The sequence below is a fragment of the Synchiropus splendidus genome, chromosome 12 (genome assembly GCF_027744825.2).
Source record: "Synchiropus splendidus isolate RoL2022-P1 chromosome 12, RoL_Sspl_1.0, whole genome shotgun sequence".
NCBI lineage: Eukaryota > Metazoa > Chordata > Actinopteri > Syngnathiformes > Callionymidae > Synchiropus > Synchiropus splendidus.
In genome coordinates this window covers 20,505,888-20,521,920 of record NC_071345.1, presented here as the reverse complement: position 1 = coordinate 20,521,920, position 16,033 = coordinate 20,505,888, and the positions used below count along the sequence as shown (strand labels likewise).

Sequence of the window (16,033 nt, the reverse complement as noted above, 5' to 3'; positions counted from 1 at the left end):
AAAACATTCTTTGTTTGTCGAAAATTGGAGAACCATATGAACCACAGAATACAACCATAAGTTGAGATCTACTTCGAAGTTTCAGATTCAAGAAAGCTCAGGACACCATATGAACTGCTTCAGAAGTATTTTTCAGCCAGAAAGTATTAAGATCTGTTGGCCATGCTGCAAACATCAAAAGGTTAGATAATGATATACTGCACCGAACAAGCAAAATCAGTTTTGTAGCACATGTCCTTTCACTCATATCTCAATTAAGTGTAATTCCTGTGTGATCCATAAATAATAATTTATATATAACATATATAATAAACAGTTCAGGAGCCGTGCAGTTATTTTCCCTCTGTGGATAACAGCGACTGAAACTGAGAAGCCATTTCATTCAGTGATGCTAAAGATAAACCACCTTGATTTAAAATGCATCGGCTTCCCAAGACAAATGTAAGACCCAGTGTGATCCACAGCAGGTGTCCTCCATATTTGTTGTGCTGCATTTTTTTAAAGAAAATTATGAGAGAAAATGAAAGAGACCAAGCCATTTGCAAAATAAATATTTTTTAATAGTTACACTAGAAACTATTAAGTAGTATTCATACTTAATAGTATTCATAATGAAAAACACTTTACAATAACAATAAATATATTAACTTGAAACTATACTAAACATTTGTGGCTTTACAAATTCAACCAAAGGCTGTTTGTCATTTCAAAAACAATGAGGACGATCTCAACAATAGAGTTCTTCGGAAGCTTTGAAACCAGCAGCTAGTGTCAGTGAAAGTCACTTTGGGCTCGTCTGAAGGGACTGTGGAGGCGGCAGCCCTCTGCTCATTTTGTGAAAGGATAGGGTTTCTGAAGAACAGCTATTCGATCAACTCGATTTTTCTGAAGGATCCAGAAAAAGCAACTTTGTTGTACCTGTACACAGGAATGCAATGAAAACCCAATAAAAAGGTTTCTCTGATTAAATAATCTGCCGGTATGAGCAAACAGAAGAAGAGAGAAACCCACAACAGTGGGAAAAAAAAGGATTTAGGAGTCATAATGAAGTGCAGGGATTTCACAGTTGAGAGCTGGCTGATAAGATATGTGTCAGTAATCATTTATGTCTGGAGGGCAACATGTGCAAATAATTAAGCATCAAGTTCTAGCCTTGTGAAGGCTAATGGGCCATCCTCACGCACTGGTGATGTAACCCAACCATTTTCCCATCATCTGTTTTGCGTTCTGTGAAGATAAAGCAGGCTGCATGCATCACATGATCAGGCTGCTGTAGTATTAATCATCATTTTGTACACACTGCCAATAAACAAAGGCTCCAAGGACACTAAAAATGATTTGCAGTCCTGTTCCATTTCATCAGTAACAGTCTAGACTTAAGTCACTTCACAGCAATGGCTATAACATTATGATGACAACACCAAAATTCACTATGTGAGGGCAATTTCATCTAGAGTTCTCTCAAATCTTTCAGCCAGTGACTGTGTTGAAGTGCAGTGTAGCGCTCTCTGCAAACTGAGTCCACACCACACAAATTTTACCAAAATTTAAGTTAATTTACGTTGAATTTGAAATGCATATTTTAATATACCGTAACTTAGGGTCAGAGCTGAGCCTCCCTTTCACTAACCTGTTCCATCACTGCTTGATTGGAAATGAAAAGCGTGAGGTAACTATGATCCAAGGCCATAATATGATAAGAGGGAAATGTCAGTCATAGTATTTCAAGTATGTCAGGTTTGGGGCAGTGGCGTGTAGGCTGCACTGCTGGACTTATTTTGGGAGGTCTCTAGACTTTCCAGGGAACAGTGCGACCCTCGCACCACAGTGGGACAAGGTCAGAACTGAACTGAAGTATCCTCCAGTATTCACCATAACGTGTCCTTGGGCCAAACAAGTGCAAAACCAGATGTCCGCCGCCTCTGAGTCCAAAATGAAAAGACACCTGTTTTGGCCCATCATTTTCCGCACATGTTGATGGGTTGGGTTTTGATCGGTCAACCCTCCATGATCCCCCTGCGGCTGGTTTAGTAACACAGCTTCAGTTATAAGCCGGAATGTCAAAGCATTGTTTTTCAGTCTTCCCCATCCGCTCACTCATGTTCACTCACTCACACACACAGACAATCCTTCTTGTTCAATCAGTTATTGAAAAGAGTTTAGCATGGATAAAACATAACACTGAATATAAATACCACAATCTAGAATAGTCAAAAACGTCCATAAATAAAATGTCATCTACTAAGGGACACCAGGGAGGTGTATACCGATTGTTTCTGTGGTGATGTTGTGGCTATTTCTTTGGAGAACTGATCTTTGATCAGCTTGTCTGGACGTGTATACCCACGCTGATATCCCTTTCGTCAACCTGGTCTCAATACAGCTTGTGAAATGAGCCAAACATTCTTAAATACAAATAATAAAATTCTGTGCTTAGAAAAAATAAAGACACATCTGTTCTCCAACCAAGAAGAAGTCACATGAGAAGGTGAAACCAGCAAACGCTAGTGGTTTTCAGTCAGTATCAACTCCAAGAGTTGCTGTGGATGAGAGCACTGAAGTGGATGACTGCATCCATTTCTTAGCATTGCGGTTCTGTTGCCTTCACATGTGGTCTCCTCATTTGGGATGGAAGTCACCTTCACATTGTCATCACAGCATATAACCTGCACAAGCAGTCATATCAGGGCACCCAAGAAGAACGGCGTTTTGAATTCTAATCTCGTATCAGATGCAGTTACCGCAAACTACCAACAAATGAAGTTTGCTCAGCAAACCGCTGGCGGGTCTGATGTGTATCACTCACTTTTGTGTTCAGAGGGTGTCAACCACCACCAGCATCCAGTGAAGTCTTACATTAAATAAAAGGTTTCCACCCAGTCTCCGAACATCACTGAAATATTCCCACTTCATACGCCGTGCGGCGCATACGTTTTGTTTTAAATAGTAGCAGCAAATATACACATACGTATGTGTGCACACACACTAGATAAAATTAAGATCAGCATCCAGAACGTCTGCTCTAGCGTTGTCATTTAGAGTTCATTGCAGGGAATGGATCCTAAGGGTTGAAAGTGCTTCATGACAGTGTAGTCCATCTGCTCCGCCTCATCTTCTTGGTTTGTCACATCTGTGAAGGACAGAGACACATCTAGTTTAGTAACGTCACAGCACTGACCACAGAGAGAACAGAAAGAAAGGACTATGTGACAAAAAGTGAGTTAAAAAAGCAGGAAGTGAGGAGGGAGCATAACCAGGGTAACATACGCTTTAAATAATTCCAAACATTTTCTCATTCGACTGAGGCTGAAAAAACACAACTTTGATGTCGTCTTGAGCATGTCAATGTTCAAAGATGCTCAAACATGCACACACACAAACAGCATTTCATTTTGTCTGGCAAAGTTTAGTTGGATCACCAAAAGCGTGACCCACACTGCTCTTTAAATCCAGAGCAGCGTGGAGGTGGCTGGGAGTGGGATGGGGGTGGTTGTCTTAGGTGATGGAAGTAGCCAGGTTAAGGAGGTTGTGAGGGTTTGATAACTAGGTATGACTCTCTCTCTGCGCCACACACGCCGAGTGAGGAGCTGCGTTCCATTTGTGAGTAGCAACCAGCACCTCTCTTCTGTCAGAGCACTCTGCAGTTATTCCCCTTTTGTTTAGAAACCAGCATGATGTCAGAAATCTTTCGTCTTTAGTCTTTCGCTCGACAAATGCAAAATCTTGACGAAGAAAATCAATCTACCTTTCACTGTGCAGTATATGTTCTATTGAAAATGCTTGAAATGAACATTATTGTAATGTTTAATCAAATGTCCCCAAATTAAAACTAGTCCATGATAGTTTATGACAGATGGTGTTACATTTTACACAATTGTAAACTCTAAATGAAAAACAACATAACAGCTAAAACAGGAATGGCACGCATTTCATGACCTATTATTTGAGCAAATAGCTAGCGGCATATGCAATTAAATAAATGGTATGTTGAGTGAAACTTCAATGTATGAATATTAAGGCTTTTTTTGTTGCATGGGAAACCCGGAATTAATTTCTCTCTTGCTAATCTTTCTGACTGTGCATCATTACTATTTTCATTAATTGCCTATTGCCCATCATCAATCCAACTGTGTACAAATGGACAAAAACTGTGATAGTTTTTTGTTGTCGCTGCGTGATAATATTTTTAATCAAATACATTTGTGTTGAATTATTTTTTTTAACATGAGCTCATCAGCAATATGAATTTTGCCATTTTAATATCATAATAATTGACATTATTTAGTCGTGATATAGTTGGGGTTTTAATTTAACTTTGTATAGAAAACTGATGTCATCCTGGCTATCATTGAGCTACAACAGTTTAATTCATTGTTTCAGTTAAACAACCAGCTGTGAAGACATGGATTGTTACCAGTGTCACACCATGGTAAAATCTGTCTTTTCTTAAAATGAAATAAAGTGTCTTCCTCTCATCCTGATTTTTATCAATAGATAAATGATCGTTTATGTGAATTACTGTATGGTTTCCTTCATTTCTAGACAAACACTTCTGCGTCCAGATCAAAGAACGCATTTCTGCCTTGTATTTACTCATTTATTTAATCAAAAGCATGTGATGTAACTCCAGCTCCGTTCAGCTTTAACTCATTGATATTGTTGTGGCATCTGATCGCAGACAGGCTCTTTTATTGGTCACATATCTTTGCTCACTCCCTCGTGGTACTACTACTTCTGTTATATTTGTGGTCTTGATTACGATTTACTGCCATACACTTTTTGGCGAAGTTAAGTTAGTTGGGCCAAGTATTTTTAGAACATTGAACCCAGAACAAGTGACTTTGTGTGAAGCAGAATATCATGCAGGCCAGCAGAGAAAGAGAACAGATTCTATCGGACAAGCCTGAAGCCTCAGTCCAAGACACAGTGCAATGCCTGTCTACAAACATCAGCAAGGCAGGAGGAGCGTGCACTTCTCAGCAGGTTGCTCACCAGTGGACAAAGCAGACAGACAAAAGGTGTGTGGTGTTTCAGGGCTCATTGTTTATCGTGACAATAAGGTAAACAAACCTGCAAGTTCCCTCGTTTAACTCAAGTTGCCTGGACTTGCAGTTTAATTGTGTGAATTTGCAGGAACATTTACAGGTGAGAGGGTCCTGCACAAACAAGCGCTTCCTTCTTTCTGAGCAAGGCGCACACTGGCTGCAAGAGAAGCAAAAAGGAGATAAAGAGAGAGAGAGCTAAGCTATAGAGCGAATTCTGCAGGAAGAGAAGACACAGACAGTCATGCAGCATCCCATCGCCTCCACCTGCCAGCACAGCCCAGCTGCTAAGGAATTAGGAAGACTCAACACCTAATCTGTGTAGGAACTGATGTTTCAACAGTTAGACTAATACTAAAAACACTGGCATCCATGTGCCCTTTGACCCCTTTAAGCAACAATGCGTAACATTTAGACATAAATAGATTATTTTCATTTCCTGAGTTTCATTTTGAACAGTCCAAAATCCCAGAGTCAGACTCTCCAGCTCTCAGTTAAACGCTCCCTTGGAGTATGTAACTTTCTCTGGGCGAGCCACCAGGAGGCGTGTTCTGTGAGTGGCATCACAGCCCCAACTCCACCCCCACCGCAACACTTTACGGCAGACGGGCAGAATTCCTTAAGTCACATCATGGCAGAAGAATGGAATGACAGAGCAAGATCCCGGACAAGTGTCCATATAGGAGATGCATTTACAGCCTGGCAATAACTGAGAGCTACAAAATAATTTTCATCTGACCCTGGCGATGTTTCTACTCGACTCAACTACAAAGTCAATTTTGTGTTCACTGCTGTGTTACCAAATCAATAAACAAATGTCGATATGCTTTTTGTTTGTATAGAAGTGTAGTATATATGTGTATGAAGCAAAACAGCTGAGCTGCGGTGCTAAAACGGGATGGATATACTTTGTGTATGGTGGAAATAGTTTTTCAAAAAAATGACTTGCTCATGTTCTAACACAATTATGGATGTGGGCTGTTTGTCGTATTGCACTGTCGAAGCTACAGTGAACATATAGCTGGCCAAACCGATTAGTCACGATGCTAATAACCACGCTAGTCATGTTAGTCAATATATTGTGGTGATAGACAGTGTTTGTACTGGTCTTATAAGGCATTCTTTGTGCTTACCGTGTTGGGGTGTGTTGTCAAATGTGGGGAACTTTTTTGTGAGACGATAACGTGTCAATGTCCGTTAGTCATTTTATTGCATTTATCACAGTATCGTGTAGATATAGCCAGCAAAACAGATTAGTTCCGACATGCATAATTAAATTGGTTCCTTGAACGTTGCCAGGACACAGAAACTGTAGTTATGTGGTTTACCACCCAGCTAAGTTCTGAATTAAAGTTTCCTTTTGATTGTATGCAAATAGGGTCGGGCTATGAAACAGTATCCTCTTTTTCAGAGCGCAGTATGAAGCGTTACAAACTGATGTGCGGTATTATTCAAATGGTTGTTCAAAGGCAATTTAGAGCAGAGTATATACCGTTTGATGAAACAATCGAGTCCCAGCCGCTTGTTCCAAAGATGAGCTGCAAATCTAAGACTTCATTGACTCTCACAAACTTGACTTTCAAACTTCAAGGGGCTGGGCTTGGCTCTCCATGACCGTGTCCACTAACTACTTCCCATATATTCAGACCAGTGAACCAGAGCTGTGACATTCAGTACCGCTGATAACTCCTTAACTCCTGCACACTTATACAACATCTTATGAAAACCATGTCAAGTGCAACAAAGGACAGCGCTGATTAGAAAACTTTGAAGTGGAGCTAGACAACATAACTGTCGCTGTATCTCCTGTATTCGTCCATGCGATCTGTCAACAGACACAACAAGGACACAAGAGATTGAATGCTTTGTCTTTGATGAGCGATTTTGCTCTCGTCCAACCCTTTGGATTAATGGCTTCACCTTGTACGACAGGAAGTCAACAAAGCAAAGCGGTAGAAGATATCAGTAAAAAAAGGTTACATTGATCTTGTGTGCCGTGTGCCTGTGCTTAAGAGTGATCAGAGCTTCCACCTATCAGGTTGTCGATAAACCCCCATGAGATTTATCTGAGCATGACACTGCAGACACTGATAATCACTTGGGTGAGACAGCAAACGGAGAAGGACATCTTCACAGTGGAGTCACTGTCCATCTGCAGACCAAATTGCCAAAAGAACCTCACAATTAATCAAGTAGGGTTGTTATAGAGTGCTGGGCTTGTTAATGGAAGACAAAGATAACAATACTATTGAATTGTTTGCGTAACAAATGTGTTAATGTGACTTATTATTATTATTATCTATTATACTTACTTTAGCATTTCGATGTTTCATAGGGTAAAACTGGACCAATGAATGAAGATAATTTGTGCTGTGTGCAGCTGCATAGTAAAAATCAGAATATGATGATGATGATGATTATTATTATTATTATTTCAAAGTACTGATGAAGCCATGACTCATCACATAACATACTCTCAAGCAGCCATTGACCGGATCATGATGTTTCCTGTTCCACTGTTTCTGCTGCTGAGTCAAATTGACTACGCGCACAGTGACAGGCAGGCTTCCAACAGGGTTGAGCTCGGCTCCCTTCAGCCACATGACAAACAGATTTAGAGAACACGATCCCACCAATCCATGGGGCTTCAACCTGCTGAGGCACTTATCCACTTAAACATGCTGACCTACTACACCAAACACACACTCGAGACTCATGTCCAGCGAGTTCCTTCCACCAACAACTGCACCTCTGGCCTGTCCCTGTTCATCCTCTATTTACGCCACTAAAAATATAAATAGAATAGGTTCGTGACACCTGCTATGATTAGAGCAGAGATGGGGCGAAGAGCTGGGGGGTCAGATTTGCGCAACTGTAGTCATAGTGAAGCTGCCAGAGGGTGGTCTGAAGTCAGCTGGCTATGATGCCGTCTCTCCTTCTGTTATAGCCGCACCGTAAAGCTCTAATGGTACCATATATAGACTGGTCAGAGCATGACAGTCCACCGAGCGAGTGAGAGATACTAAATCATTATCACTGCAGATGACTATCAGCATGATTATTAACAGCACTGAAGCCAGCTTTCTGATTTGTGCAACTCTAGGTTGCATGAGCAAGCAAAACCATGTGATCCGAGCGTCAAGACAGCCACACCGTGTCCGTATCAGTGGGGAGTCACTGAAGCTACAATGCTAACAACAGTACCTGTTCAAGCAACAGGAGAGGATGACTTCCATATGGAGCATAACTTGATTATTGGAACTGAGCACAAACTTTGCAACAGCAGTACCTTCCAGATGAGGTTTTAGTTTCATGATGTTTTCATGAAATATTTCAAAACCGAATCCTCTTCTTTGATTAGCCAAGAAAAGCAGCGGCCTAGCACACAGGAATGTCCTCCTTTAACATTTGAGTGGACATGTTGCTGTTCGTCAACCTCAAAAACATTCTGTCACACGAAAGGACACAGTATGTACTTACTATTCTTTCTTCAGTGGAACATCTGGCTTTTGCCTGAAAGAGATGGAAAAATGCAGTTTTTTAATGTTGACTTATGATGACGTTTGAATCCACTGAAGATTTCTCACCTGCAATCACACTTTTTATGCTCTGTGAAAGTCAAGTGAACTGTATGCTGCGAACCCATCGAGTGAATTCGCATAACCTTTGGGAGAGAGAGAAGAACGTGAGATGGGATGAAAATTGAACTAAACTATTGGCATCACAATATGGATCACATGGTTGTGGTTTGCCCTCCTGAACTCCACTCAACTCAAGTGGCTGACCTGCCGTGGCTGGCTGCCCTGGTGCTGGCCTTTGAGAAACAGAGTTTGAATCTATTCCTGTCAAATATTTTCACTTGCACTGTTGTCTGCGTGTTGGAGTCAGTTAATGGTGAACACCTCTTCCTGTGAAACATTACTCTGAATTACTGTTAACCTTGATTTGAAGACTGCCTTGCTCTGATTGCCATCCTTCCTTCATGAATGATATTGCCTCAGAAGATAAGTCCCACTGAATATAACTGGAGGGACCCTGCACCTGCATCAGCCAGAGAGCGGCTTTTGTGTTTGAAGAAAGCAGCGACCAACCTGCAGTGTTACATTTCGTGTTTCAATTGGCACGCACTCCTTCATCTCATCGTTGCAACAGCCCCCACAGCGACTGAGGACAACACAGGACGGGATGTAGCTGTGTGCAGTGTCCTCCGGATACTCCTGAAGGATGTCCACCAGCAGCTCCCGAGGCTGGCACTGGCTCTTGTTGTACACTTCCATAAACTGGATGACTGCAAGCGAAGGGGAAAACACCATTACCACGGCATGACAATACAATCATAAGACAGTAGTGAGTTGTATTTAGAAGAATCTGTTCAAGCAGTTTCTGGCAGGACAAGACGTCCAGTTGATGACAAACCGTGTTTAAATACTGACATTTATACTTATGAGTCACATCATAGAAAATAAAATAGAGGTAGAAAGCATATCTAGCTTTGTTCATCTGAGTTGTTCATTCCTTAAGTGCTTGTTACAGTCATGGTTTAAACTGTTTCACATAGAAGATTATGCAAAATAAATACATAAATAAGTGACAGCTTTTACTAAGAAAGAAGTTTTAGACATCAAATTGTGACATGTTGAAAAGCATGTGAAAACAAACCAGTGACTGATTGAGTTACAATCTCTGCATTTTCCCATATTCTTCTTCCCTTGAGCTGCCCTCTTCACTAATCTTACCAAAAGACCATCAAACTGGGATCTTTGTGACCCTGAGCTAACTCTTGACCCATGGCTGGCTGGAGACGCCTGACCTCAGGCAGTGAGGCGCCAGACGTCACTTGTAACCCTGGGAAGCCCACCAACAGTTGACTAACGTGGAGCTCTGCTGGATGAGTACAGGTCAGAACTATGTTTCCATCAGCTGACTCAGTAATAACACAAACTTCATGGCCACAAACTAAACTAAACTTTTTGGGGTAATTTACAGCAGTTTAAGCCCTGCATTGTGCTATTACCGGCTACAAAAATACCACGACTGCTGACTCTTGACAAAAAAAAAACCAGAATTGCAAGTAGAATTCTGCACTTCCCACATAGTGAGCTTGGCTCTGACAGCACCAGACAGGTGCTGTGAACTCTGACACTTGCAGTGTGTGAAGTCAGACACTTCTGCATCAGTCGGCAACAGCTCCAACACCAGCCTATGCATACTGTTGTCTTGTCTGTGCTCAACACACCAATGAAATGTGTTGTCCTAATATGTACAGTTATTTGCCAAAAGACCACTACCTTTTAACTTTGACTGCACTGACAACTTGCACATAGCATATGAAGACACAAGCTCCACCAACAAAATGAAATTGTCCTCTCAAAACCATGTGAACTTTGTGCACCAAACCAAGATGGATTCAGTCAGAAAAAATAGCCAAAATCCTTTGTACATTACTTTATTATAGTGAGTCCATCATTATATTCCATGTCACCACTGCCCTCTTTTACTCTTTTACTATCTTTAAAGTTTGTAATGGTTTGTAGTGTAGTTTTAAAAACTGAATGGTATTCAGTTTTTCTTTTTATCCCTGTCATGTTCAGATTTCAGCAAAAAGCATGAGACATGGTAATAAATCAAATCAATAGATAGTACAGGAGTCTTTTATGGTCGTAATATTTCCAACATAACTACAATCATGGGTAACACTTCAGATAGGGAAACACATATTGCCTCTCAATATGAAACACTTGCTCTTTTACAGTTCAGATAATTATGGTGTTGTTCAGAGCCAGAACCAGTGTGGGGTAAAATCTGATCAGACAATGAACAAGAACCAAATCTGTACTGCATTAGGATTAGTCACTGGCTAATGTACTGCAAATACACGTATGAAAAAGAAACATTTATGGTAACATATGTTCGCTAATCATCAGTGTTATAGAGCAACTATTGATAAACATGATCAAACGTCACTCTTAAAACTTCAGTGTCATTTGAACTTTCACCTGTCACATTTGAATTAGCAACAAATTATTCCTGGGAATTCAAACTTGAAATGACGCGTTGCAGAATGTTTTGCAACTCTGAGAACTTCTGCAATGGGTGACTTGCTGTCAAGTGGACAAAACTTTTTTTACAAGTGAATTTAAGAATGGAACAGAACTCTTGAAAGATTTCCTAACTTTTATTTGTGCGGATTGCTGCTCCCTGACTTACACTGTAAACTGACAGTGCAGTTTGTAATTTTGAGACATGTGCCTCTGCAGTTTAACTGTGTGACCATTTGTCTGTATTCAATAAATGTACTGGTGATTAATACAGTATTTTTATTCCCAAGGCAACATTGCATTTCAGCTATATAACTTGTTTATATATGAGGCTGACTTGTTTTCACAAACAGTGTCAAATGATCACCTCATTCTCACCAGTGGGTCAAGGACAGCACTAAGAGCTAAGAGTTCAGACCATATATTCTTGGAGTTTTCTGACCCTACTCGACAGAGCACACATCCTCGTGTGTGAGCAACAATGGACACATGGGAAGCAGATGGAGAAGTCCACAGCATCTCCACCAGGTGGCCCTCTGAGTCATCAAACCAGATCAAAGCGTTCAAAAAAAAAAAAAAAAAAACGTAATGGAGGCTGCGCACTTACCCTCATTCTTGCTTTTATCCACCACTTCCTTGTTGATGCTGGCAGTCTGCGAGACATCAGTTCAGCGTGTCAATATGACTGAGTCACAAGTTTAGCAGTAACTTTTTTTTTTTAGAACTTTGATACACTGAAGTGATACTTTGTTTTTACAAATCTATTCTAATGATCAAATATTACTCGATCATCTATGACTTCTGATATTCAGAATACCTTCTAATTCTCTCCTTTTCGTGAGAAGTCGGAAAACTGAATTATACGTTTTTCAGTAGTCTGGTTTAATATGTCGTGCTTTCATCACGAGCTACATCAGACCACTTCGCTCGTCATCCGAGCAAAGTGGTCTGATGTAGCTCAGTGGTATCCAATATGACAAGTCATGCAGGAAGCAGAGATGCACACTTTCAAACTAAGAACTGCTGGCAGCAAACTGCCGATTGAGACGCCACTTATGTACACACAAGCATGCTCTCTGATCATAGTTCAATCAATAAATACACAATAAACCATGAGGGTTTTTTGTTTGTTTGTTTGTTTGTTTGTTTTTTGAGAGAGCGGGAGAGAGTTTGTGAGTTTACTGGCAGTGTGGTGGTATATAATTTTTCAGTATCCGTGATAGTCGTTTATGCATGATTTCATCTATATCTGCATGTCCATGTTTTAAAAATAGAACCCATGTTTGAAACTAATGTTTGCTATTATATTTATGACCATAGGAACAGAAAATGCAGTACATTCTTTTGTCTATATTGGGACGAATGAATGATGAAATACATGAAATATGTTATTGGAGCTTAGAAAATAGGGGAATAAGCCATCAAAAGTGAAACAGCAAGATATCAAGCAGGAGGCCAAAACTTTCTTGTGGGACGCAAGATGTATTTTCTTTTGGAGGGCTTCAACAGGATGTGAGTGAACGCATAAAACTTGACCTTTTCAAGCGACATCACGGCTAGATCCGTTCGGCTGTTGTAACAAGTTGGGACATTGCGTGAGAAAACGCTCGAGTCTGAACTTAGGCGTCCATATCCTTTAAGAATGAGGGTTAAGGTGTTAAGGCAGCAGAGGGAGACGGAGCAACAGACCCGCGCCTCCTAGTGTGTGTGGGGCAACGGACTGCGCACTACACACTTCAATGAAGTGGACGAAAGAGTTCATAGCTTTCAATCATTAGAATGTTTTGGGATAAAGTGAATATGTAATTGATTCTTCATCTCATAACTACCGAGCACATTCGGCCGTGGAATTGGAAATAGGGACTTCCCATATGCCTTTCAAAAACGTGCCATACTGAAAGGAAAAAGAAACGTTTTCATTGTCCCAAGTTTTGTTTCCAGTTATCTTTTTAGTAAAACAGCAAAAGAAACAGGCATGCGTCACACAAAACATGTACAAATGGGAAGAAATGTACGGCACTTTAGTGTCAAATAGAAGAATACTTACCGTAACAGAGGCGATGTGAAGAACCTCTGCCACTAGGATTTTCACCAAAGTGACAACAATGTTCATGGTTGTAAATCCACGCATGAGAATCCTCGTGGTATTTTGGGTCGATGGAGACGAAACGGTCAACAAATAGCGGCGCGGACACAGTCAAAAAAGGAAAAACGAGTATTTTAAAAAACCGCGGCAAATTTTGGCTATAGTAAATCCATGACTTCCACTGGAGTGGGGCGCATTCAGTGAGTGTGGCAGCAGCACCGCGCTCACTCCGGGACCATGCGACAAGCAGTGCTCACCCACGGAGGAAGACACTGTGATCACTCACAGGAAAAAAAAATAGCAGGTTTTCCGCTCTCCGAAAAAGATATCACTGAGTGGGTCAGCACACCAACTTTGGACTCATTGCTGTGGATGTGTGCGGAGGGAGAGAGGCAGTGCGAGTGTGCGCCGGCAGAGTCGCGTCACCGGATCTTAGTCCAGGCGGCTATCGTGGGAACCAGGGAGCTACAGCGGCTCCTTCCTTCACTGTTCAGAATCTGTTCTAACGCTGCGACGCGATCTCACTTTTTATTAAAGGTGACCGGGTACAAATCCGCTGCAAATGAGAAGGAGGGCCGGGAGGCGCGGTCTGAAGTGGAGGGAGGCGTTAGACACACACACAACACACACGCACGCACACTCACGCTCACTCACTTTAACCCCGAGACAACTGCGTCAGAAAAGCAGAATAAATTCTTCCGAAATATGACTCGCTGCCAGATCACTTCCACGTATCTCTTTCCCCCTCCATTGACCATAAGGACCGATAGAGTGCGCCACAACATTTATTAGGCAAGATAAACTGTAATATCTTTTTTTTTTTACCACTGGCCTAATGCAGATGATAAAGAAAACTGTCAATTGCCTTGTGATGTAACCTTCATATTGCATAATTTTAGATTTTTTTTTTTTTTTACTGTTGCCTCATTTCAATCTCCTTTTAGATTGATTCATTGAGGCAACTCATACAAGGATGTTTCTGGAAGATCTTGATCTTGCATTGAAGTGTGTCTCACTTCCTTCTCTAAAATACTTAACAACTTCCTGCTCTCTGCTGGGACAGGTTACACTTCTTTGCCTCACAAAGAGCAGTGCACACTCCAAACGGTCACCATGGCTCCCGGCCTCTTGAGGCCACTTGTTGCTCTGACGTCGTTTCTCTCCAGCCGTCTAGCTGTCAGTTTAATTCACCTGATGAGCAACTGTACCTCAGACTGCTGACAGTCAAGCACATCAGAACACGTTGTCACAATAGTCATGCCTGGATAACAAGGACCAAAAACGTCAGCATGGTTTAGTGTTAAGTTAAGGAGGTGAAGCTGTTCATTCTGTCTGAGTTTCAAATGGTTATCATGATGATTATGGCAATGACTGTATAATACTACCTTTATTCATGAGGTCCAACCAATCTCGGCTCCTTTCGCCCACCCCTCGACATCATCATATTCGCTCCTTCCTTGTTGAGATGGAGTCATGTGCGACATCAAACACTTACATTGCCCACAAATATTGTCAGCAAGGGTTGCAATTCGGACATGAATATTCCTGAATCCATGCCTAAATTTCTAAATTCTGATTATTGAAATGTATATGTTCTTTTTTTTGTTAACAGAGGTCCTTAATTCCAGCAATGTCGTTACATATCCATAAATGTTTTACTGCAAAATCAGGCATTTTGGTTGCAACAATCATGAAGGGACTGTAATATAGACAGATTAGTAACTTTTAGGAAGTTGAACAGTTTGTGTTTTCTTTTTTTTTTTTTTAGTCTTGTGTGGTTCATTCATTTATTGTCTCAAGCCACCGCCAGACAAACCATCACTTGCATTGAGACACCGGTGCTTCAAGTGTCTCAGTTTTAAACTTCAACTTAACACCAAAGCTATAAACTAGTGGAAGAATCCGTAAAGTAACTCATGAGTTAATCACAGCAACAGCAGTAAAGGGAACTAGTAGCAGTGCACTTAACCATCGTGTTCATATTTTGGGGGAATGTGAACTGAATGTCCCATATTGCTGCCTGATGAACAAACTGTGAACTATAACAGGTGAAGACCTACATAAAGATTCCTTAAAGCAATAATGCGTGACATTTGGACATGAATACATTATTTTCATATTTCCTGAGATGACTGAGGTTTCATTTTGAACAGTCCAAAATCCCAGAGTCTCCCAGAGAGACTCTCCTGCTCTGTTAAACGCTCCTTGGGAGTATGTAACTTTCTCTGGGTGAGCCACCTGGAGGCATGTTATGTAAATGACATCACTGCCCCCAACTCCACCCCCACCGCAACACTTTACGGCAGAAGGGCAGAGCGACCTCGGCAGTGAGCTGAGTTCTTTGTTTATATCATGGCAGAAGAATGGAATGACAGAGCAAGATCCCAGACAACAGTCAATATAGGAGACGCATTTACAGCCTGGTGAGACCTGAGAGCTACAAAAGGATACTTTTTTCTGATCTTGAATTGACTTGTATGTCAATTTTGTGTTTTCTGCTGTCTCTGTTGTGTTACCAAATCATTTTTAAGGGAAACAAATGTGTATATGCTTGTACATAAGTGTAGTGTATATATGTTTGCCGTGAAACAGATGAACTGCAGTGCTAAAACAGGATAAATATACTTTGTGTATGGTGAAAATAGTTTTTCAATGAATTGATTGCCAGCGAAAATTACTTGTTCATGTTCTAACACAGTTATGGATGTCTGCTGTTTCTCATATTACAGTGTCGAAGCTTCAGTGAACATATAGCTGCCAAACTGATTAGCCACGATGCTAATAATTGCGCTAGTCATGTTAATCTATATATTATGTATTAAAATAATAATATATATTATATATTATATATATATAATATATTTTAG

The 16,033-nt window shown here is 40.9% G+C and overlaps 1 protein-coding gene across 1 annotated transcript; it reads right to left on the bottom strand.

Annotated features, from left to right (window-relative positions):
- Nucleotides 1-607: 607 nt before the first annotated feature.
- Nucleotides 608-13,699, bottom strand: vegfaa (vascular endothelial growth factor Aa). The gene is made up of 7 exons (XM_053881694.1): nucleotides 13,128-13,699; nucleotides 11,688-11,733; nucleotides 9,134-9,330; nucleotides 8,630-8,706; nucleotides 8,523-8,555; nucleotides 5,071-5,202; nucleotides 608-3,130 (listed from the first exon to the last, which is right to left on the bottom strand). The coding sequence occupies exons 1-7, from the start codon at nucleotides 13,209-13,211 to the stop codon at nucleotides 3,109-3,111; spliced, it is 591 nt and encodes a 196-aa protein (XP_053737669.1). The 5' UTR covers nucleotides 13,212-13,699; the 3' UTR covers nucleotides 608-3,108.
- Nucleotides 13,700-16,033: the final 2,334 nt, after the last annotated feature.